This window comes from Rhinolophus sinicus, linkage group LG09 (assembly GCF_036562045.2).
Source record: "Rhinolophus sinicus isolate RSC01 linkage group LG09, ASM3656204v1, whole genome shotgun sequence".
Lineage (NCBI taxonomy): Eukaryota > Metazoa > Chordata > Mammalia > Chiroptera > Rhinolophidae > Rhinolophus > Rhinolophus sinicus.
This window is the reverse complement of record NC_133758.1, coordinates 38,970,241-38,993,421: the sequence shown is the minus strand read 5'-3', so window position 1 is coordinate 38,993,421 and position 23,181 is coordinate 38,970,241. Positions and strand designations below refer to the sequence as shown.

Sequence of the window (23,181 nt, the reverse complement as noted above, 5' to 3'; positions counted from 1 at the left end):
TAATGGTGAAAACATAGCACCAATCAATAAATCAATGCAAATGATTCGGTTCCTGGAGATCCGATCAAATAAAAGAGATAGATCAATTTAACCACTGAGCAAATTAAGTGGAAGTTGCTGTAGCACCAATTTACTTCAAAAGCCCCTCAGGCCAACAAAGCGGAGGAGTGAGGTGGTGCAGAAATGGACTAGTTCCAGAACCACATGCTCACTGGACACAATTTACGCTCATGCTCTGAGTCTATGTGATGTGTTTAGGGTCTGTGATTCCAGCCCCAAGAGCAGGAGACACATAGAGATCCAATGGAGCTAAGGAAATGGAGACCTAAGGCATGAGGCACAGACCACCCAGGAAGAAGCAGGAAATACACCCCCACACTGCCCTCCCAAATGACCAATATGGAACCCAGCTCTACCAGGCCCAGACAGAGTAATGGGCACATCTTCCCAATCTGGGTCCCAAAGGAAGACACACGACAAGAGGCACGGCAGCACTGGATTCTGAGGCTTAGAATCAGAGCGGGGATAATGAAAGAAATTCCAAGCTCTGTTAGAACTAAAAACAGAACAATTGAAAAACAGAGAAAAATTGTGGGAAGATGAATATGAGGAGCAAATTGCTTGAAAGGCACCTCTTTCAGAAGTGCTATGGTAGTAACACACACTTTTCCATTCCTCTTGTTTGCAAAAGAAGATTACAGCCTAACTAGGAGAAAAATACGAAAATAAAATAAACTAAAGCAAAGCTTTCCCCACACCACATCCAGATCCTAGCTTGTTTTTCATAGAGGGGCAAGGTAAAACTTTTTTCTTTTGGCCACAGGTCCTTAATTTTGGACGGTGAGGGGAAGGGTCAGGTTGTTTTGAAATGCATTGTGAAAACAAACATAAGTGTTTCGTTTTATAGTCATATGCTAAAACAGGAAGAACAAAGAGAAACCCAAGACTCTTTAATCCCTTGAAAAAGGTAAATGTTTAAAAACACGAATTTTTATCTAGAAACCAATTAACATGAAACTATGTCAAGGTATGATTAACTGGAAATTTATTCCGGTGAACTAGAACAGAGAACCAAGGAATATTCTGACATGTGCGAAATAGAGATTTTATTTCCAAGGAATGACGAATCTTGATTTTGCTTACTTGGCTCAGCATTAGGGAGCAGCGGGAGGGCCAAGGAACCAGGGTTCACTTGGTGCCATTCTGTTCCGCACTCTGTGCTGAGTCTCATCTACTCCATGGCACTGCCACCAGGACCTGGGAGCTGGGTATGATGCTGTCATCCCCTACATGCCTGCTTTACAGATGATAACACTGAACCTCACAGTCAACAGTTTATAAGTGGCAGTGACCAAAATTAAACTCTGGTGATTCTTTTCCACAACTCACGGTCTTTCCCTTGTATTAAGTTGCCTATAGGGATATCAAAGCAAAAGAAAACAAATTTAAAAAAAATAAAACATTAAAAAACTACAGTTGACTCTTGAATAATACAGGTTTGAACTACGTGGGTCCACTTATGCGTGAATTTTTTTCAGTCAACACTGTGAATGTATTTTCTCTTCCATATGATTTTCTTAACAGCATTTTCTTTTCTCTAGCTTTATTATAAGAATACAATATATAATACATGTAACACAAAACATGTGTTAATCAACTGCTTCTGTTATCGCTAAGGCTTCCAGTCAACAGTAGGCTCTTAGTTAAGTTTAGGGGGAGTTAGAAGTTAGAGGCAGATTTTCGACTGTGCGGGGGGGTTGGCGCCCCTAACCTGTTGTTCAAGGGTCACCTGTATTATTTTAAAACCATTAACCATTTGAGATTTTATGAGTGGCTAACTCTCCCACCTTCACAGATATCTGAATTATATCCGTCCTTCCAAACTAGCTCGAATGCTGACCAGATGATGGCTTTCTTGGTTCTCCTAGCTGGAGAATAAACATCTTCTCTCAGAATGCTTATAACAATTTTTTGCGTATACCTCATATAATGGTTAATTATATATGTATTTATCTTTTCTAGTAGACTATAAATATGATATGCTTATAATTATTTTGATATGTCATAGAATGCTTGGGATCATGGTAAACTTAAAATGATGAAATTCTATTTTTATATTTTTAATTAATAAATATATTTTCTTATCTAATAATGGCACTGGGATGATAGGAGTATATAGTAGAGATAGCACTTGTGACTGGACTATTAACAGGATTCTTAACTGGCCCAGCACATATTAAGTTAGTGAGTGACCTGGTGAGTGACTCAGCAGTCACATTTCAATGCTGTATTGTTGTCTCATACTTCCCACCCTATATGCAGTCATTCATTTTTCTTTCAGAAATATGACCATAACACTTAAGCATCAGTTAAGCTGTGATGCGAAAAATATGCATCAAAATCAGGTGATTTGGTGGAAAAGTGACTTCAGAAGAAAAGCAAACAGCTGTAGAGCCAATTACATATTTAAACTTTAGTGATATCTGACTGTCGTGGTATATCCCTCAGAATGTTAAATCACTACTCTATTTTGAATGTGGCAACTGTATTCATGAGTTAATGAAGAGAAGGGCTGAGTATCAAAATAATTTTTGATGTATAAAAGGAATTGAAATATCAGAATCAGAGCCTAACGTTCATCTAGGCCAGGGGTGTCCAAACTGCGGCCCGTGGGCCAACTGCGGCCCGCAATCCATTTTGTATTGGCCCGCAGCAAATTCCAAAAATATATTTAGTTTACTTAAATAAACCAGGTGAGGCAATACATACTTCACCTCAAGTGAGTGGCCCAGCTGTTTGTGTATTTTACCGCATATGGCCCTTGGTAAAAAACGTTGAAAAAAGTTTGGACACCCCTGAATTTTAGGCCAATTCCCTCTCTTCCTACTGCTGGAATTCCCTCTATATCCATTAAATTCATAACATGATGCTTGATGGAACTTTCTATGGGGACATGTTGGAGGAGGATGATTTGATCACTGCCATTGAATTGTAGCTTTTCTAGAAGCACCAATTAAACAGTAATTACTATATTGGAAGAAAGTGGCCTATTCAACAGAATTTTTACAAACACACCACTTGCTCACACCTGTATAAACCACTTTGGATACAAATATGCATTGTAGGATATTATTCTTGGACCACACCATCCCTCTCTCAAAGCAGCTTCCTTAAGTTCTGCAGAAAAAGTTATGAGGTCTATTAGGAAAACATGTGAAACATTCAACATATTCATTCGCTTTTAAAATAACAAAATGTTCATTTAGTTCAAATAATGCACTCTTATTCCAAAGCACATCTTCCTTACCAGCATGCTAGGTGGCCTTTGAAGTATTTAGAATTTCTTGCAAAAATGGGAGAAAACTCTACTAAAAGGAAAAGATTACATCCTGCCAAAAATTATACACCATTTATCTCTGGACTGGCATATAGAACTTTAGGTCAGAAAGGTTTAGGGGTCATGTGAAGAATAGGTGTGTCCTAGATTGAGTGTTCCATAGAAATAGAGGTTTCTTTGTGCTTAATTCTAAAAGGAATTGTAGTCTGTGATGTCCAAAGGATTATGTCTGAGTCCTTGATATTTCTGAAGATGGACAGTGTATAATGAGGAATTAGCTGAATTCTGAATGGCCTTGTAGGCAATGTTCATGAAAATAACATGTGTACGTGTGTGTGTGTGTGCGTGCGTGTGTGTGTTATATAATTTTATAACTAACAAAGCATTTCTCTCCACAAAAAGATGCTTTTGTGTTTTTAACTGGGTATAAATAGTGACAGAAATGTAAATTACTTATTTTGGTCAAGAAATAATTTATGCATCATGAAAAGATACAACATAGTTCCTAAACTTACTGTATTACTCTCACTCTGATATAAGAACCAAACACACTATATGCTTTCAAATTTCCATAGGGTTTCAGTTCTTGGGCATCTACTTTTATGACCGTTCATGAAAAAACACAGGTGTAAAAAATAATTTGAGTAATGAAAGCAAATGCACAGGACTGTGAACCCCTAAGGTTAAAGGATAAAAAACCAAACACATTCAAAACTAGAAAAAGCAAAGTTAATTTTAATCCATTTTTCTTAATGCATTGAAATTAAAATCTACTGCTATTACTGGGGATTTTAGAAAACAGACATACACAGATATTCCAATGAATGTGGATATTAGCTTTGCAATATTTATCACATACTAACCATAAATCTGGCTCTTACCTAAGGAAAGAGGCACAGATTAAGCCTAAGTATTCATATCAAGACTAAATATTTATGATTTTGAGTTGTGAAACTGAAAAAATAATGCTCACAACTTTAGATTATTAAATAAGACTTATTTTGGCCCAGGTCACAATTTGAATGAATAAGTCAGAGATGTTTTGAGAGATGTTTGACTTCTTAAGATCTTAGAATCCTATGTTTTGTACCATATCTTCTAGACCAAGGGTTCTGAAAGTGTGACTTTCGGGGTTCTGGGGGTCAACTAGGTCTTTTCAGGGGGTCTGTTATGTTAATACTATTTTCATAATAACATTAAGATGTTACTTGCCTTTTATACTCTCATTATTTCATCAGTGTTCAGTAGAGTTTTCTAGATGCTACTTGGCACGTGATATCATCATCTCTCTGACAGCTAGTAAAATTACATGCTTGTGTATTCTTGTGTTTAAAACACTACTCAATTTTGATTTCTAATATGGAAAGTATCAATAGATAATAACCCACATAACTCAAAGCCCGTTGTTCCTTAATCATTTTTAAGTGTAAAGGCATCCTGAGATCAAAGAGTTTGAGAACCACTGGTCTATACTAATTGTAGAAAAGAGTGACTACTTTATGTACCATGCAACTCTAAAATACACCATAAAAGAAACCTGCAGTCTTGAAGGATGTATTTAATTGCTTAGTTTTGTGGCCCTACAACGGGCCACAGGCCACCACTGTCTTGGTGTTGGGTTCTTTTAATGAAAGACATTGAAGTTTTACCATCAGGTTAGTTGCATTAGAATCTACTAATATAGTAGTCCCCCCTTACCCATGGTTTTGCTTTCCAGTTTACATACTAATTAGCAGTACTACTAGGTGTATTGTTCATATCCTCTACAGAGTCATAAGAATATATTTTCACGGTCAACTACAGTCTGAAAATATTAAATGAAAAATTCCAGAAATATACAATTCATGTTTTAAATTTTGTGTCATTGTGAGTAGCATGATCAAATATCTAGCCATCCCATTTGCCCTGCCCAGGACATGAAACGTCCCTTTTCCCCAGTATATCCATGCTGTGTTGCTCCCTGCCCTTTAGTCACTTAGCCTTCTTGGTTATGAGTGAGAGACCACATAACTGTCATTATAGTATATTGTTATAACAGTCTTATTTTATCATTATTGTTGTTAATCTCTTACTATGCCTAATTTATAAATTAAACTTTGTCATAAGTATGTATACAAGGTGTGATCCAACAATACAGTGAATGTTTACATAAAAAAAACTTGTAACAGTAAAATATACATTGCCATTAATCCCCCTCAAAATACTCCCCCTCACTTCAAACACACTTATCCCATCATTCTTGCCACTTTCTGAAGCAGTTCTGGAAGTCCTCTTTTGTGAGTGTCTTCACTTGCGCTGTCGTGGCTGCCTCAATGTCCTGAGTCGATCCAAAACATTTACCTTTCATGGTCATTTTGACTTTGGGGAAGAGCCAGAAGTTGCATGGTACCAGCTCCAGTGAATAAGGTGGATGAGAGCACACCGTAACATTTTTATTTTACAGAAATTGCCATACCAGAAGCAATGACTGTGACAGAAAGCCTTTCTATTATGATCAAAATATACGGTGAACGCTGCTGATGAGTGCCATTCAACAGAAAGGCAAGGATCTTCAGTAACAGTGTGTGACAAGTTTCAACTTGTTTGGTGCAGTCAGTTGGGTGTGGGCTACGATTGAGAGGTGTGTTTTAAAGTGTGCTGTAAATCATCCTCCATCATGATAATACTCTGTGTCACACATTGCTTCTGGTATACAGCAATTTCTGTCCAATAAAAACATTACAGTGTGTCCTCATCTACCTTATTCATCCACGACTTCTGGCTCTTCCCCTAAGTCAAAATGATTCAGGACATTGAGACAGCCACAACAGCACAACTAAAGACACTCATGAAAGAGGATTTCCAGAACTGTAAAGTGGCAAGAACGATGGGATAAGTGAGTTCAAAGCAAGAATGAGTATTTTGAGGGGGATTAATGGTAATCTGTCTTTTACTGTAATAATTTTTTTATTTAAACGATCCCTGTATTTTTTTTTATCATACCTCATATATAAGAAAAAACATAGTGTATACAGAGTTCAGTACTATCTTCAGTTTCAGGCCAAAATCCACTGGGTTTTGGAATGTTTTCCCCTTGGGTAAGGGGGGATTTCTATAAGTATAAAAGTGGGATTTTATTGCAAACTTTTTTCAAGAACATTTGATAGAAGTCAGTCTCTACAGAATGTCCACAACTTTGATTGTAAGCTATTACTAATTCGGCTTCACAGTTTAAATACTAATTAGCAGTACTACTGGGTGTATTGTTCATATCTTCTACAGAGTCATAAGAATGTATTTTCAAACAGAAATTTAAGTTACTTTAGTAAGACATAAATTAAACAATAGTCTAACTTGGGCTATCTTCTATAGTCAATTCACAAACAGATGTGACAGAGTAGAATTCTATTTAGACGTGATAAAAAATAAAATAGTGATTTTAATTTTGGTCCACTGACACATGATTTCAATTAAATGGGCTCACCCATTCTTTCATATATATTTTTATTTTACCTCGAGTTACTAGTTGTTCACTTACAGAACGATAACTGAGAAGATAAACTCTAAATTCCTTATTTTTACACATAATTAACATAAATCTGCCTTCTCCAGAGCTCAAGGAGGTGCAATGCTGCCCCAGGGTCCACAGAATGGGACATGGGGTAAGGAGTAGGTGGGGTTCTGAATCCCTGCTTCAACCAGAGCAGCTCCTCTTCAGGTTGTTTAAGGGAGTCAATGCAAAAAAACTATTATACTCCCACCCCATTTTAGGTTGAATAAATTTATTTTTAATAATACTGTTCATAATAAAATAATATTGAGTTCAAATCCATTCTCTTCCAAGGGCACCAACTAGGCTAACCAAAAACATGTTACTTATATATAAAATTTCATCACAAAAATGAGGATAAGTATTAGGCCCATTTTCCAGATGAAGTAGCAGAAACAAAGAAACAAGCGAAAAAACAAGAGTTACTTTCCCTTTACTATAAGTGACATTTCTGGGAGAGAATCCAGGTCTCCTACTCATATTTTAAACTATCAGTCTATTGCTAAGAATAATAAAACCAACCAAACATTTATATCATATTTTATAGTTTATACCTTATAACCAGACCTATTATTTTATGTTTAACTAACAACACATCCGTGTTACATTTAATTTATCTATCATTTCTTTATATCTGAGGTTCAGAAACATTATGGACCTGTGCCAGGTCACATCTAGCAATTGGAACACTCAAGACTAAAACCCAATTATCTTTGGGTGTTAACATTTTAACTATAAGGCTGTTACTAAGTAATAATTATTCTATTTGATTAAGTGAAAGAAGCTTACACTGGACAAGATTCCAGCTTCTTTTTTCTTTCCCCTCCTCCCAATTTTAAGCCCCTCAGGACAACAATAACCTGGATATCCATCCAACCTGGAGCCCAGAGGGAACAGAACATGAATAAAACAGGGTTTGGGAGAATAAGCTGTGACAAGTGAGGTGAATGATCCCACAGTCCAATAAATCTGACCCTTAAGTCTATCACACTGGGTCAGAAGGTCCAATTATAGGTCTGTTCTAGTTCTTTTTATGATTGACAGCAGCTAGAGGCAAAATTACTTTGGTGTCTGTTAATCCAGCCTCTAATTTTCCCTTTGCCCCAGTACACACGAAGCATCATGGTGGCCCAGGGTGAGTGATACTGTGAATCCAGATTTAAAATGCCCTTGTTTCCTATAAGAGCAACTGAGTTCAATCCCAGTCCTCCTCATGGGGACATTACCTGCAGCTCTGTTTGGAAGAAAAACTTCTGCGGACATTGTGTGCAGTCATAGATCTTGTCTTCTTGTCCATGGGCAGAGAAAATATGCTGCTGCAACTTGTTTGCTTGAACAAATACTGAAATGATAAAAGAATGGTGAGCTTTGGGTTATTTTCTTTCTGAAATGCCCTCAGTTGAGGACTCCCCATGAACAGATCCAGACTTAGCAGATTGAATGGCACGCGTCTTCTGGGTGTGACCACTGCTAGGGACCTGGAGAGAGCTGAGTCACCTTTGCTCATTGGGTCTCTGGCTTTTGTTAAGATGCACTCTACCCAGCACCTACTTCAACCCAAACAGCTCCAAAGTAAAGGTTTATGGAGGCCCAGCTCCCTATAAATCTTTAAAAAATAAACCCGAAAATTGTCAAATGCACAACACTGTCTGAACAGAAATGACTCTCATTCCTCAGCAACCCACAGGTTAAGAAATCATAGATGCCAAAACCCTGTTTATTATATTTGCCCAAAGTTACAGCTAGCAAACAGTTCTCTATTTAAATGTGTTAATGCTAAAAATTATATCCCACAGCTACTCTGGGGCATTGTCTATAAATGTGAAACAGAACCCCAGGTAAATTCTCTTTGGATACTTTAAGATCAACTCAGCCTACACACTGAATGCAAGGGTTTCAATAATATAAACATGTTCAATTTTAATGACTACAAAACAAGGCCCTAAGACTGTGTAACAGTTTACCTAGGAGACATACTATTAATAATTAAATTGTATATGCCAGAGGCAGTGTTTGGGTTGGCAGAACTGACTTCTGATGGATGCCTGGTGCACTGTGACCTAAAAAAGTTTGCATCTACAATATTAATCTGTATAGGCAGGGAGAGGATTTATTAAAGATGTTGGCATTTGACTTTGACTCTACTCTAATCATTAAAATTATTCTAATTGCCAGCCAACCTAAAATATTAGAATATTGTTCGCATGAGTCATACATTTTAATCACATTTCTCATTACCTTAAAAAACTGCTCAGATTTCCTCTCCCACCTAACATGCTTTATATTGGAAGGTTGTTTTTTTTTTCCTTAATTGTTATTTATAAAATTACTTCAAGATACTCTAAAACAATTCAGGTCTGTGAGCACAGAAAATGCAGACTGTTCATGATTAATGCATTTTTGTCTCTTACCTACATCAACAAAAAGAAATGAGGTCTTTAGACAGATTTGCAACTAACGTCCATACACATTTAACACATTTTATGAGGCTTCTGGCCACAACATGAAAGAACTATTTTATTAGGGGTCTTAATCATGAGGAGATCTCGGATCCAGTCCTCCTTACGAAGACTTGTTATGAGCTTTTATAAAGAACCCAGACTCCTGACTCGTATTTTAAGATAAATACCACGTGACGGGAAAAACTGGACACTATCGATTTTTAAATACAAATTTGGAAGAATAAAAAAATAGCTCCAAAAGAAGAAGTGGCTGCTGGAATTACTGACGGAATCAGCCTTGCAGGCACAGGCTGAAGGCAGAGCCATGAGCACACGCAAGTACTTCTTGTGCTAACTGTGCAATGAACATGGCCTCTCTCTTTCTTTAATTTTATTACAGGTTGGAAATCTACAGGCTGAACGTGGTGAAGGTCAATAATCAGAGCTTGGAATTGTGCTGTGGAAACAAAGAAGTCAATTTTGAGAGACTATATTTTGGTTTTGTTTTGATTTTTCTGACAAATATGAAGGAAACACATAGCCTTGAGGGACTTAACCACTGAGTCCAAGACACATGCAAAATGATCACAAAGGATTTTCCAAAATAACTTTGTCATTGTTGGGGAAGTACCAGAAATGTGTGTGATCATATTTCAACTCCTATGGGCTTGAATTATAGTTTCTGATTTACATTTTTATTTTTTTTGGGGTGCTGAAAACTGTACTGCTATAACATCTAATAAAAGTTTCTTCTTAAATGTGTAAATTTATATCAACTTCTACTTTAAAAATTCCAATTATATAGGAAATAAATGCCTCATCTAAGAATTTTGGGAGGATTTTAATAATATCTTTTTATTTCTTATGGGGAATGTTATAAAATTTTTCATATTTAAATAACAGACATGTGCTGACAACATGACTGCACTTTTAGTCAAACATTTTGTGATTAAAAAAGCAGCTTTGTGCAGGCAGTCTTTGCCTTGGTAACCTTTTAACGTCAAGAGGAGAAAAGTGAACAAAACATGGATGTCATTTTCCAAATGGAAAAGTGCAAACTTTTGAGTGAACTTGAAATGCCATTTGTACAGCCTGATGGTTAACCTTCCTGCCCATTTGAGCCTTTAAGTAGGCTGCAATCAATAATGCTAATAAGCAGAAATCAAATATCTTCTCCCCAAATTGAACTGAAGTCATATCTGTAAAAGGCCATAGCAGTGGGAAGTATGCTTTGGTAGGAAAGATATGATGGATGTGGCCCTGAAACTCTCCAGAGTTTTCCTAAAGTCATCTTCCTACCTGTAAAACACACGGGACACTTGAAGGTGCCTCCCATCCCTTCGAAGCTGTGCTCTATCAGGTGGCACTGGAGTTTAGCAGGGGAGTCAAAGGTCTGGCTGCAGAGTTTGCATTCATGGTTCAGTCCTTCATCTGTTAAGGAAAATACATGAACAGAAAAGTTGACACCCATCATATCTTTCATGGACTAGTGAGTTAACTATTAATATAATTGCATACATAAACCATTTGCATCACCAAATATGTACTAGTATATATTGTGTCTGGTTATTTCGTATTATTAACAAATTTATATCAAGTTAAAACGTTTCTGGAATTTAAAATCCAAAGATAATCAGAAGGCAGATTTTATTTTAGGGTAATGCAGTCTATTAAGCATTTAAAGTCTAATTGGCATATCAATAATGAGGCCTCTCCTTTTCTCTAGTTATCACAATTTTATGGGCTGTGTATTTCCAAAGTCCTAAAATAAAGGACCCATAGGAAAACGGGCAGCTTCTTCCTCAGGCCTCTCCTCTGGTTTATCTAGAAGGTTCTAGAAGTTTCTATTTCTAACCGTAAAGTTCTTAGGGGTATTCCCATTGGTAAGAATTTCTTTTTCTACTTCCAAGATTTTCTAGCAATTTTTAAATATTATTACTGCTTATAGTATCTCATAAATGCTCTTTACTCTTCTTGGTACTCCCAGTCCCCTGTCTCTTCTCAGTTCATTGCTCCCTTTACTTTGTTAGATAATTTCAGTTTTACCCCCAATTTATACTCTGCCTGTCTTTCTCCAAAGGCACTTGTATGAGCTCCAGGCTCACTTTTGACCAATCCTGGATTATTCTTTGATGTCTTAGGAACAAGATGGTAGAAAAATATTTTGATGTAACAATTGCTATATAAAGTGAAGCGTTTGTGTTATAGATAGAAACCATTATTTTTATGTTGCTTTTCTACTCATTAAAAATGTTTATGAAATTTAAAACTTAGGCATTATCCTATTTAATTTCAATTTTCAATCATAAGAAGTGAAAACCACTAGCACTGGAACAACCTAATACTTCTGTAGTGCTTACTGTGTTTCAGATACTCTTGTTCTAAGTGCTTACAGGTATGAATTCATTTGATTAAACGACAACCCTGTGAGGACTACTATTATTATTCCCACTTTACAGATGAGAAAAACGAGGCCCAGAGAGTTTGAGTGACTTTGCTCTGAGTCACAGGGGCAATAACAGGTAGAGGCAGAACGTAAGCCCAGGCAGTCTGGATTCAAACCCAGGTAGCCTGGCTCAGGGTCCGTGGCCTTACCAGATATGCTGAAGCATACGTGAGCTTCTCCCGAGACTACTTATTAGTAAAAGTAAAGGGTAAGAGGCTGCAATTTAACCTGGCTTGTTATCAAGTTATACTTTTATCTTCCCTTATTTGCAATGATTAAAAACGCTATTAAAGAACATCTGTGTTGGATATTCCAGATCCAGGAATGAAAGACAAATTCACACTGTGGGGGTAACAAGTCTATACTTCAAAGTTATTTCCTTTCATCAAGACAACATGCATGTGTTAAGTCCTTCACCAGTTGATATTACTGGCAACACAAAAGCCCAATTACAAAGTGAATTATTATTAGCTAACTAGGAGTAAAATCACTCTATTTGTATTCCTAATCTTTCTTCTCACACAAGTATGAGTCTTTAGAAGCAGAGGATTGGAATTTGTAAAAAGAGAAGCAAAGCACTAATTAAGCCACCCAATACTGTCTACATTTCACAAGAGATAAAAACCTACTCTGTATTTGGGTGGCAAAGTAAATTCCTTGATTATAATTATGTAAGGAGTTTAATTGTGCATACTGACATGACAAGGGGTTATACAAAAAGCTTTAGGGATTATATAAGATCAAGGGTTTTTCATCTGTTCTTTTTTTTTTTTCATCTTAAAGTTACCAAAATTTTTCCAAATTTTAGATATTAAGAAATATAAGAAACACTATTTATTGTAGAAAATTGGGCCAGTAAGTCAATCACCAGAAAGACTTGCCACATGTAAAGGTTTCCTATTTCCTCAAGGCTGTATGCCTTTATTTTGATAGTAAGAAGGTAATTAAGAGTTCTAATTTCATCTTTAAATCTTTAAATTATGTGTTTTGCACAAAAACCTGGATGTGGCCTATGGGTGTGAGCAGATATACACGTTTGCTCCAGAATTTTTAAACTTGCAATATTTGTGAAGTAACACATACATGCCTGTTGGATTTTCTTGGAGATAATGATTAACTGTTACACGAACATAAAGTGAATTACGTAAGTTAGGATGCCCTTTAATGTGATGTTATCTGTCTTGATTATGAGTGTTTTGTTTGGAAAAACAATGGAAGGGAAAATAAAAAAAGAGATACATGTATGAGTACAATGCAAATGTCCTTGTCGAATTTTATTTATTTCCTACGCAAAGAACAGAGAAGTTCCATCACAAAATGTGAAAAAATCCAGACTTAGTCAAGTGAATTCACAAAAAGGTGACAGAATCATAACGTATTTATACATTATTAGCGCAGACTTAGTTTTCAGGAGTTCCACACTTTAATTTTGAAGGCACTACGTGACAACACTAAGGATAATAACTATCATCTAGCCTTTACAGAACTCTGTACAGTTTAAAATACTGAAAACATATAGGAAGTTCTACCTGCCTTTTATTTCTACGTAACATAGTGAGGTCTTTCCCAACAAATAACTTGGTAATTATTTGAGTAGGATAAAAGAAAATATCTGAATTGTTAACACAGCAAATGATACATAAGCAAAAGCCACACACTTCTCTCGCCTTTTTTAGCTTCTGCAGTCATGCTCACCCTTACCTGTTAGCACAGGGTCAAATGCATAATGAATGAGAGAGAGATGGGAGACCCAAAACATTTTCCCAACTAGTCAACAGAATTCATGTTACTTTTTTATTTAATGCAAAAAGTGGGGATAGACAGTAATGGCAAACTAATCAAACTTATTTATAATAAGAATTTCAAAAGTTTATCTTTAGTCAGAGTCTCTGTTCAATTCAACTCTTACGTGTTCTAGTATTTACATCATGTGGCTAAGAGCAGTGTCTTAATTTTCAAAGAATTCCTAACATTTTAGTATTGCAGGATCTGGCTGAGTTAAGACCTGTTTCCTTTCAAAACTGAGCTTCTCTCCTTTTTTTTCTTCCTATCTGGTATAGAGTAGTAAAGAACAGTAAGGAATAACTGTGGTTTTAATTTAAAGTCGATGCTCATGAGGCGGTGCTATCAACACCTCCGACTTCAGGTGAACTCGAGTCTTAGACGCAGGATTTTGCCCATGAAGCCACAACTTGCACCTTGCCTTTTTTTTTCTTCTTTCTTCCTAAAGGTGCCAAAAGCTTTCAAAATTCAATCAAAGGAACCATTTCTGCTCTCCGGAAAGGTAGCAGCTGACAGTAATTGGATAATACAGGCTTACTCATTTATTAAAAAGAGATTCTGAGTCAATTGATTTAATAACCATTACAATATTCTATTAAGGCTATAATAGGCTAGTCCAGCCCTATTTTTTTTTACTAAGAGTTACCGATGGGATCTATGGATGAAACTTCTAGATTTTTCTTCCTCTTTTTGCTCATCTATATTCTCCAGGTTTTCTACAATGAGCATGATTTGCCTTTGTAAGCAATTTTGGAAACTAAAGAATAAAAAACACTACCCTTTCTATATACATCTTCTTAATAAAGATTGGTTACAACACTGAAATTCTGATAGCCAAAAAGCTAGACAGGAAATGAGTAATATAATGGAGTATACAGAAAAACTCCAGTAATGAACTTCAGACTGAAAAGTATTCTAACCAAATACATGCGGAAGCAGAAATTAGCACAAGGAAAGGGAGAAACATCAGAGTGCAAATTAGTCAACTTAATGAGGAGAATATGGAGCTTTTAGTATTAATCTGTATCTTTCCAGAACAAACAGAAAACCCCTCTCTGCTGTATACTGGGATGTGGGGGAGGGCAGCATGTATGGGGCCAGAACTTGGGTCCAACGTCAGGCAAGGCAAGAGTGAAGCTCTCACCACTGAGAACATGTTGGAGGCCAGCAACCTCTGGTCCTGGTTAACCATTTTAAAGCATTCCCAAAGATCGTTTGGGTACAATTGAGAAGTAATTTCACATGTATATAAATTTCAGTTAAAATAATTATTTCCATTGGTTAATTTGTGAACATAAATGTAAACAGGAATCCAGTCTACATAGAAGAGACTGACGTTAATGGAAATATTTACTCCAATATTAAATGTTTCAAACGAATGAGTCTGAACACATAATTGCAATAAACCTCCTTGCCTTAGTAGAGAATATGATAACCACTTACAAAACTGTTCTATAAGAACAAAATCTGTCTAAGGCCAGTTCAAAAGGAAATGATAATTTCTATCTCTCCAATTTACAAAACCTGGACCAACACAAGTGTTAATCAGCCATTTGCAACAGAAAAATAAGAGTTACCATTTGGATGCTGAAGTACAACTCAAGCTATAAGCTCCAACATAGCAACTGTTAGTCCATCACAAGACAGACATTTCAATATAAGCTTTAAACAAGAGAAACCCTTTAAGCAGCCTCCAGACTATGTGTCCCATGTTCCTACTCCCTTTCCTTCAATAAAAACAAAAATCTAGAGCAGCCACAAGCAAATGTTCAGTGGTTGACTTACATGTCGCTGTTATCCCAGGAATCACTGGGGACCCCCTTATATCGTCTAATCAACACTGCAGCCATTACTGAGGACCGATTCGTAACGGTTTATAAGTAGAACTCCTCTCATTTACCCTCGAGACTGGCCAAAGGGTCCTCCAGCACCTTCCACTGCATAAATCTATAGGCTAAAGTCCAAAGATTCAAACCCCTCCTGGTGCATTATCGTGTGGCTGGGGCCGTGCTTAAAAGCTCTGATCTGAGTGGGAGTAGACTCTGCCCTCAGAATTCAAACAGAGGCATCAAATGCCCTGCAGATATAATTTTTCCAGTTTGAATGCGTGTACCACTCTATACTTATATATATTTTTAAATCCAAGAAAACTATGCCCTAAACCAATTCCCAACCCCCAACCCTTTCCTTTGCTTCTCCTCTTCCCCGAGTTAATTTCCAAGCACACATTTATAAGCTTGGGGTCTGAGGAGTAACAAAGAAAAGCCATACATGACAAAACTCACCCCTTGGCTACGTTGGCTCACCCTAGAAACCAGAAGGAGAAAAATAGGCAGACTGTACTGTAATTTGCCATGCACACAGCCATCACATCTTTCTAGGTCCATAGAGCTCAGGCCACTATAATTTGTTGTATTACGTACCACACATATTTCACAACTGCAACATAAACTCACTGAGGTGCTAATCTGGCAACGGAGACTATTACTTAGGCCTCAAAGTCTGCCAGTAGATTAGTCATTAGGCCCCTAAAGTAAGGCAGAATTTGAGAGCACTGAATATTGTGTGAGCCTTTTCCTTACACTAGTTAAAAAGTTCTGCTCTCTTCTTTTGAACACGTCAACATGAAAATGAATGTTGCTTGAGGGCTGACACTAGCACCTTCTTGGATTTTTCTCACTGGCAACATGGGGATGTCTGTCACTGCCAGGATTTCTATGCCACACAAGAGAGGGATATGAGATCCAAGCATCGAGACTCACAATAAGAGAGAAAGGGCAGTGGGAATACTAAGAGTAAATAAATACCGGGTATACTGACTTGGACTATTCATGCACCAAGTGGCTAATCCTTAGGTAGCTCAAGAAAAGCAAAATGACATACATTCTGTGTGTCTCAGCCAGACTCTTATTTCAAGGAGATCTATAAGGTGCAAGTCTGTATTTAACTATCTGTTTTGGGCCAGTGGTCTGAAGGCTACAACGTGTTTTGGACTTTATAAGCAAAGCCACTGATATTGACACTGTTATTTCCTGTCTTGAACTTCTCATTATCAGCAAGGCTGGAGCAGGAAATGATTCAACTGGGGTAGGCTGCACTGTACCCAGCAGATTTTAAAGAGCCCAGGGGCTGCCTAGAGCCCCATAAACATCAGCAGCTTGGAAACTAGCAGGAGGTCCAGGTGGGTCGGGATGGGAGAGTCAGGCAGTGGGATTTCAGATGCTCTGAGATGCAATATCATCCAATTCCTTGGCTATTATTATCGGTTGTGAGTAGTAGTTATTAAAATATTCTCATGTAGGAGAAAACACTGCAATGCTCTTGAAACAATAAACACAAAAACAAACAACCCACTGCAAAGGTGCTTCCTTCCACGTTTGGGGACTCAGAAGCGATGTTTTGGCACAAGTTTGGAATTAGGGAGAAGCATGTAGAACAAAGATACCTCTCAAACCTGGCCAGGATGTCTGCAGCTCCAGGTCTTCATCCTTTTCTTCTCCACTTTCCTAATCTAAACATGGACCCCCCTAGTTGAAATCTCAGGAAAACATCAGTGCGCCAGTAAATAGCTTTAAACGTAAAAATTGGGGCTTCAAATGTTTTATTTTAATTTTTAAATCAAATATCAGTTTTTGGTAAGGCACTAATAAAATCACTTTTTGACCTCCCCTCCCCTACCCCCAAGATAAAAACCATTCTTAACTAAAGAAAGAAGAAAGTAATACCCACGTTTCTTAGTAAAAATATTGTTAGTCCTGAAAAGGCAATGGTGAGTATAGGTGTGGGAGTGAGGATTGAGACCAACTGAGTCTGAAATCCATCCTCTAGGTCTGTTTGGAAATTAGGATTGCTTTAAAAAAAAAAAAAAAAGCTCATTCTATAAAGCTTTGATTTCAGTCTATGTCGCTGTCTTCCAGTGAAAGGGACCCAGTTTACTTGAACAATTTTCTCCTTTATTTATGCTCATTTAAATATGTGAAACTAACCCTTTCTCTTATACAAAGTTTTTCACCACCTAATCTTTAGTGCTGCTCTGTTCGCTGCCTTGACAGAAAGCTTGTGAGCACACAAAGACAGGATAAAAAAATCCCCTTCAACTTCCCATAATAATCAGGCATACAATATGATTGGACAAAGCAGGTTTCCAATTCAGTAATGCGCTTCAGCTCTAGCTTTGCCTGTTAGAGAGTAGAGGGTGGCTGCCCAGACATCTTAATACCAAGAAAGTGCCAAGCACTCAGTTTGGGTTATTTATCAATTTGTGCAAAAAGGCAGGTTTCAGGAGGGCAAGGGCATTTGTTTCGTGCATTGATGTATGCCAAGTACCCAGAACAGTATGTGGCTCATCGCTGCGACTCAATACATATTTATTGAATTTATGGGAAATATATACTTAGCTAGTTCTATGTCTAACTTCATCAGAACAAAATGCCTAGACTAATATCAAAACAATATTAACTACTTATTAATTGAGTTTCAGAAGTTTGCTCCGTTCTTTTGTGCATTAATCCCTATGCATACGACAAACTTGGACTAGCAAAATTTACCTTGTACGGCTTGCCTTCATTGTTTCCTAAAATGAGATTAAAATGCTCTGGAAAAAAAAGCATTAACAGCAAAGTAGCAGTCTTACTTGCCAGCTTTGCTCTGGCAAGAAACTTATGAGTTGAAACTTATCCCTTATTTCAAGAGGAAAAATATTATTACGTATTTTATACCTGAAATACAACAGAGAACCACATAAAAGAAGGGATAACTGCCTTTTAATTGTCCCAACTCATAGAGAAGTAGCTATACCATGCATCCATGACCCATAGTTCATGTTTTAAACAGTTTTTATTAATAGTTATGTATTCTTATATTACAAAGCCCCATCCTTTGAACTAATTGGTTAAATCAGATGTATGCAATTATTTCACTCTTTGTTTAAAATTTCTCTTGTTTGATATTAAATACCTACTATTAATGCCCTCACATCTGGGACTTCTGGCACTGGTGGCACTACAGGTATATTTACCTTCGAGTACTGTACAAAAAAAAAACACAAATTGGTAAAATTGAAAGAGGATAGTTCATACAGCATAAACTAAATGCAATCTGCTTTAAAGTTAAATCTATCCAGGAAAATCTTTGAGAACGGAGATGGTGAGATAGTCAACAGTAATTTCACATGGCAGCGGCCTGCAACGTCAGCCAGCACCTGACAGCTCTCATCAGGTATGTTTTCATATTACTGTGCCGAGTGTATGGCAAGGGTCAGGGCCCTTCCTTCCCTTCCTTCTTTCCTTCCTTCCTTCTTTCCTTCCTTCCTTCTTCTCTTCCTTCCTTCCTTCCTTCCGCTTCTTCGTAGCATAAAGCCACTAGTTATCTGAAGGCGAAAGTCTCCAAATACTGAAAAGCTGTTTATCCTTGCTAGAAAGCATAGCTTGCTACTGCTGATGATATTAAAACAGAATGAACACCCTCTCCCTCAAAAAAACAAGAAAACCCAAATCAAACAAAAGAAAGGGAATGAGGTTCAGCAGCTTCTGTACATGTTATGGATCTCAAGAACCATAGGGTTTGAGGTGCCCACAGGCTAAGACAAGAAACTAGTTGGGCGTTTCCAAAGCTCATCCTCTTTCTAAGAAACTTATAATATTGATGACTACTGCAAAGATGACGTAGTCTCTCCGAAACTGTGGTGTTAGAATCAGGGTTCACCATGAAGCACAAATCACATCTGCAACGGGGCATGGGGGGCTAAACGGGGTCCACATCTCCGATGTCTAAGGGACTTTATCCCGCTCTTTTCACTTTGTGGCAATACTATGAAAATCACCAGCAGCAATGCAAAAATCTCAATACTGCACGTTATTTGCAAATGACTCACATTTTATTGTTCTGTTGGTGTGACCTTAGAAACTTGGCCTTGAAGAATAAAAAAAAGGTAATGGCGCAATAAATGCAATAAGATTTCTAAAAACAGTTTACTGGAAATGTGCTGTGAAACTTGAATTCTTCTAATCAAACGATGCCACCCCTTAGAGAAATTTTCCTGTGCATTATTAAAGTGATATACTGCAGTACTAGTTAGAGCTCCATAACCTTTAAATTGCCTGATTGTAATTAAGGCCACTAGTTTTATTTAGGAAGGTTCAAGGAGGCTCAATTTAAGTTGGCTTAACTAGTGTGAATTTAATGTCATGCTGCCAGAAGGCAGAAGAGTGCTCTGGCCTGGCTGTTGTGTGGCATGTGCAGCTGTGGGGTCATGAATAGTAAATTAAGCCCAGATTTAAAGAAACTACAGATACCGGGAAGTAGCTGGGGATGTGCAAGTACACATTCCCATGTTTGCATATGTGCTTCATTCATTCATTCACTCAATCAGTCATTCACTCATTCATATACTGTCAGTCTCCTAATTTGGGAATCTAAATACATCTAATTATTTATAGTGTAGGTCGAAGGGGTTCATAGTTACGCTTAAGGTCATAATGATCACTTTTGTTGAAAGGCACGGCTTAAAGCTATGTCCGATCAGCATAATGTTTTAAAATGAAATGTGCATATAACAAAGTTGTAAAGGCAGGAATGTTATTCGCATGATAAAAGAAATTCCTCTAACAAGGAAAAGTTAGAGTGAGGAATATGAGGAGAAAGTAAAGGGTATTATTTGAACAAGACCCTAAACGGAGTGCTGAGAATACTACATAAACTTCATTGCAAGGGCAGCAAATCAAGGACTGAACACAAAAGATAAGAGAAAGTGAAGGTACTCAACGCATAGACTAGAAGAAGCACAGGGTAGGAGCAGAAAGGAAATACTTAAGGATTTGACCCATGTTCAAAATTTTGCTGGATGTGAGCTCAAAAGCATTCATCTCTAGATAGAATGCTGGCAATTTTCTGTAGCTCCAATGGCAATAATGATAAATGAATTTCTTTACAGCCAAGTGGCTCAAGCAGCCAACTACATTACCACTATATAATTAATAACAATAAGCAATTAAAGAGAACAGCAGGTTACAACTATAAGGTGTCAAGGTATATTAGCAAAGGGAAAAAACCTGCAACACCACACTTAAAAGAAAAATAAATGAATAGTTTGTGAATGTATTAGAGTTTCTCCTTTCAGACTATAGCTTGGATAAAGCATTTATACTTAAGGAAAAATAGAGGATGACATAAAACTACTCTAAGGTGATTAACATCCCTCCAAAAACAAATAACTCTCCCAGTGCTGAGAGAAATCTGAAAAGTGATATGGGAAACACGATTGTGAAGGCACAGGAGGGTTGGCTGACCATGATTTGGCATTATCCTTTTACGAAGAAAGATTCTAATAAATACCTCACAAAACTGTATATGTTGGCCCAAGTATTTCCAAAGATCCCAGAACATTGTGCTTTTTCATGTAAAATGGAGGAGAAGCAATAAACTAGGAATGTGTAGGGAAAAAAGAAAGGGTAAATGTTATGTATTTGGGATATTAGATAAAGGTTAGAAGGGGCTTTGGGGACAATCTAATTGACTCTGGGTTCATTTAACAGATGAGGAAAAAGAAGACTAGAGCAATTAATTGACATGGCCGTGATGGCAAAGTGGCTTGGTCATGGCCGGTACTAGAACTCAGGGTTCCTGAGCCTAATAGTACAGTGTCCCATCAAACCCTCACTTAAAAATATGAAAGTTTCTTTCCTCTTAAGTTCAAAAATTTAAGCTGTCAACGAGGCAAAGCAAAAGTTACTGTCTTTCTAAGCCGCTTATTGATGTGCAAGGAGTTATTTATATTTCTGTGGCACCTGTTCACTCCTTTGCTCCTTGACAAGACAAAGCCTGAATTCATTCCAATCTACTAGATTCCCTATTTCCTAAGCAATGACTATTAAAGTCCGTCTTGCCCTTGGGAAAGCACTCCTCTCCCTTCAGGAAAGTGGAGCCTGAGCTAATATGCAGCTCTTGTTGGTAATGGAAAGTGAAATTCCCCATATCTCCAGATCTGCAGAGGAGCTAGGAACATGATTCTCGGTAGAGCACTTTGGTCTGAGCTGTCAATCTGAAAGACACATTCATGATTATACAACTTCTGACACAGAAGGCACCCATGGCTGAATGCTGATGCTTTCTCTCAATGGCAATAACCCAGTGATTTGGTTAAACTGTCACCTGAAACCCTGATGAGATTGGGCTTGAGCTCTCCTTTATGGAATTATAATTATTCAGAAACAAAGGCTGATTCCTTAATTCTATTCTGCCTATAACTAATTCTACTTCTTCAAGTGCCCGAATCACTCCCTGATATGGTACTGAATCGAGCATTTGGGAAGAAACTGGGACTGCATGCGTATTCCTAAGTGTGTGGCTTACTGAAAAGGTAACTCCATACTTATGTATGGAAAATAGGTTAGCTCAATATGTTCCTAACCTACTTTTCTCTCTTGGGCATCGTTCTGGATACACCAGCACATCTAGACTCTCGATTCTGAAGCCAAGCTGTTACTGGCATACCAATGAATCATACTCACTTCTACTTCCTTCTGTCTGTTTCCTGTCAGTCAAGAGCAACATAAGTGAGAGAGTTATTATCTACTGAGATGGGAAAGAGGGAGAGAAGAAGGGGGAGAGGGAGAGGGCGGGAAGGAGGGAGGAAAGAAGGAAGGAAGGATGGTCACAAGATATGTATTATAACAAAGATTTTTTTTCTTATTTCTACTTAGCTTGGAAGTATAGCAGAGAAGTAGATATTCCTAGGTGTTTTGTTAGGTCAAAAGCCAAGCTAGAGACTATGAAGTGGGCCTAACAAAAACCATGGATTAGTTAATAAGTGTATCTGTTAAATGAAGAACGAGACATAATAATTAAGGATAGCTCTTGCTCAGACCGCAATTCCTCATATTACCTTCTGCAAAGCTATTAAATATTTCTAAGACTATAATGCGAAATTATAAAGATGCTTTGGGCACAATAAATTTTTAATCCCCTATCTTTATGACAATTTTTCTAAAACTCTATCTAGTTCATTGAAGATCCATTTAAAAAATTTAAATATTGTATACAGTGTCAATATTAAAAAGGCTCATAATTTCCTAACACAAAAGGAAATCTATTGAAAAAATGTCACTAAAATGTCTATCAATGGCTTTAAACATTTTATATATATTGAAACACTCTGCTTTGCACCTGTCTGCTATGTGATGCAATCAGCATAGAATTCCAATGCTGTTTTAAACAATCTAAGTAGAAATCTGATACTTACAACTATGAAGTTTATATCTTTTCTGAAACCAAATCATTTAAGCTCAATTATCAATTGCATTCTTGGTAAAGAAAAACATAAAAGTCCAGGGTAAAAGGTGACCTATGTTGATATGTTGGCCTCCTATTCTTCCTTTGCTTCTGAAAAGCAGTAGCAATGTTCGGTTTCTTCAAGACAGAGATTGATTGGCATGAGAGTTTTTATATTTGACAATCTGGAGAAAAGTAAATACTTTGTATAATTTTGTAGGATAGTAACTGTTGGATTAGCTAGGAGGTGAATAGTTTGATAGGAGGTAGCAGTAAATGTTCTCCTTTTTCTGAATATTGGAAGAAAGACAGTTCAGAAATTAAAATGAGAGTGGGTAAATACAGATTAGCATTGCAGGAGTGTGCAGAAAGGAACGAA

General features: G+C 37.2%; 1 protein-coding gene across 6 annotated transcripts in view; it reads right to left on the bottom strand.

The window, feature by feature from the left end:
- Positions 1-23,181, bottom strand: part of ZNF521 (zinc finger protein 521) — a 278,735-nt gene that overhangs the window by 19,186 nt on the left and 236,368 nt on the right. For 3 of the 6 annotated variants that reach the window (XM_019741256.2, XM_019741252.2, XM_074340212.1), the window contains 3 exons: positions 18,496-18,561; positions 10,607-10,738; positions 8,093-8,208 (listed from right to left, as the gene is read on the bottom strand). In XM_019741256.2, the coding sequence (XP_019596815.2) occupies positions 8,093-8,208; positions 10,607-10,738; positions 18,496-18,561 (314 nt within the window). The remainder of the gene's footprint in view (positions 1-8,092; positions 8,209-10,606; positions 10,739-18,495; positions 18,562-23,181) is intronic. The other 3 variants (XM_019741257.2, XM_019741254.2, XM_074340213.1) reach the window with 1 other exon arrangement.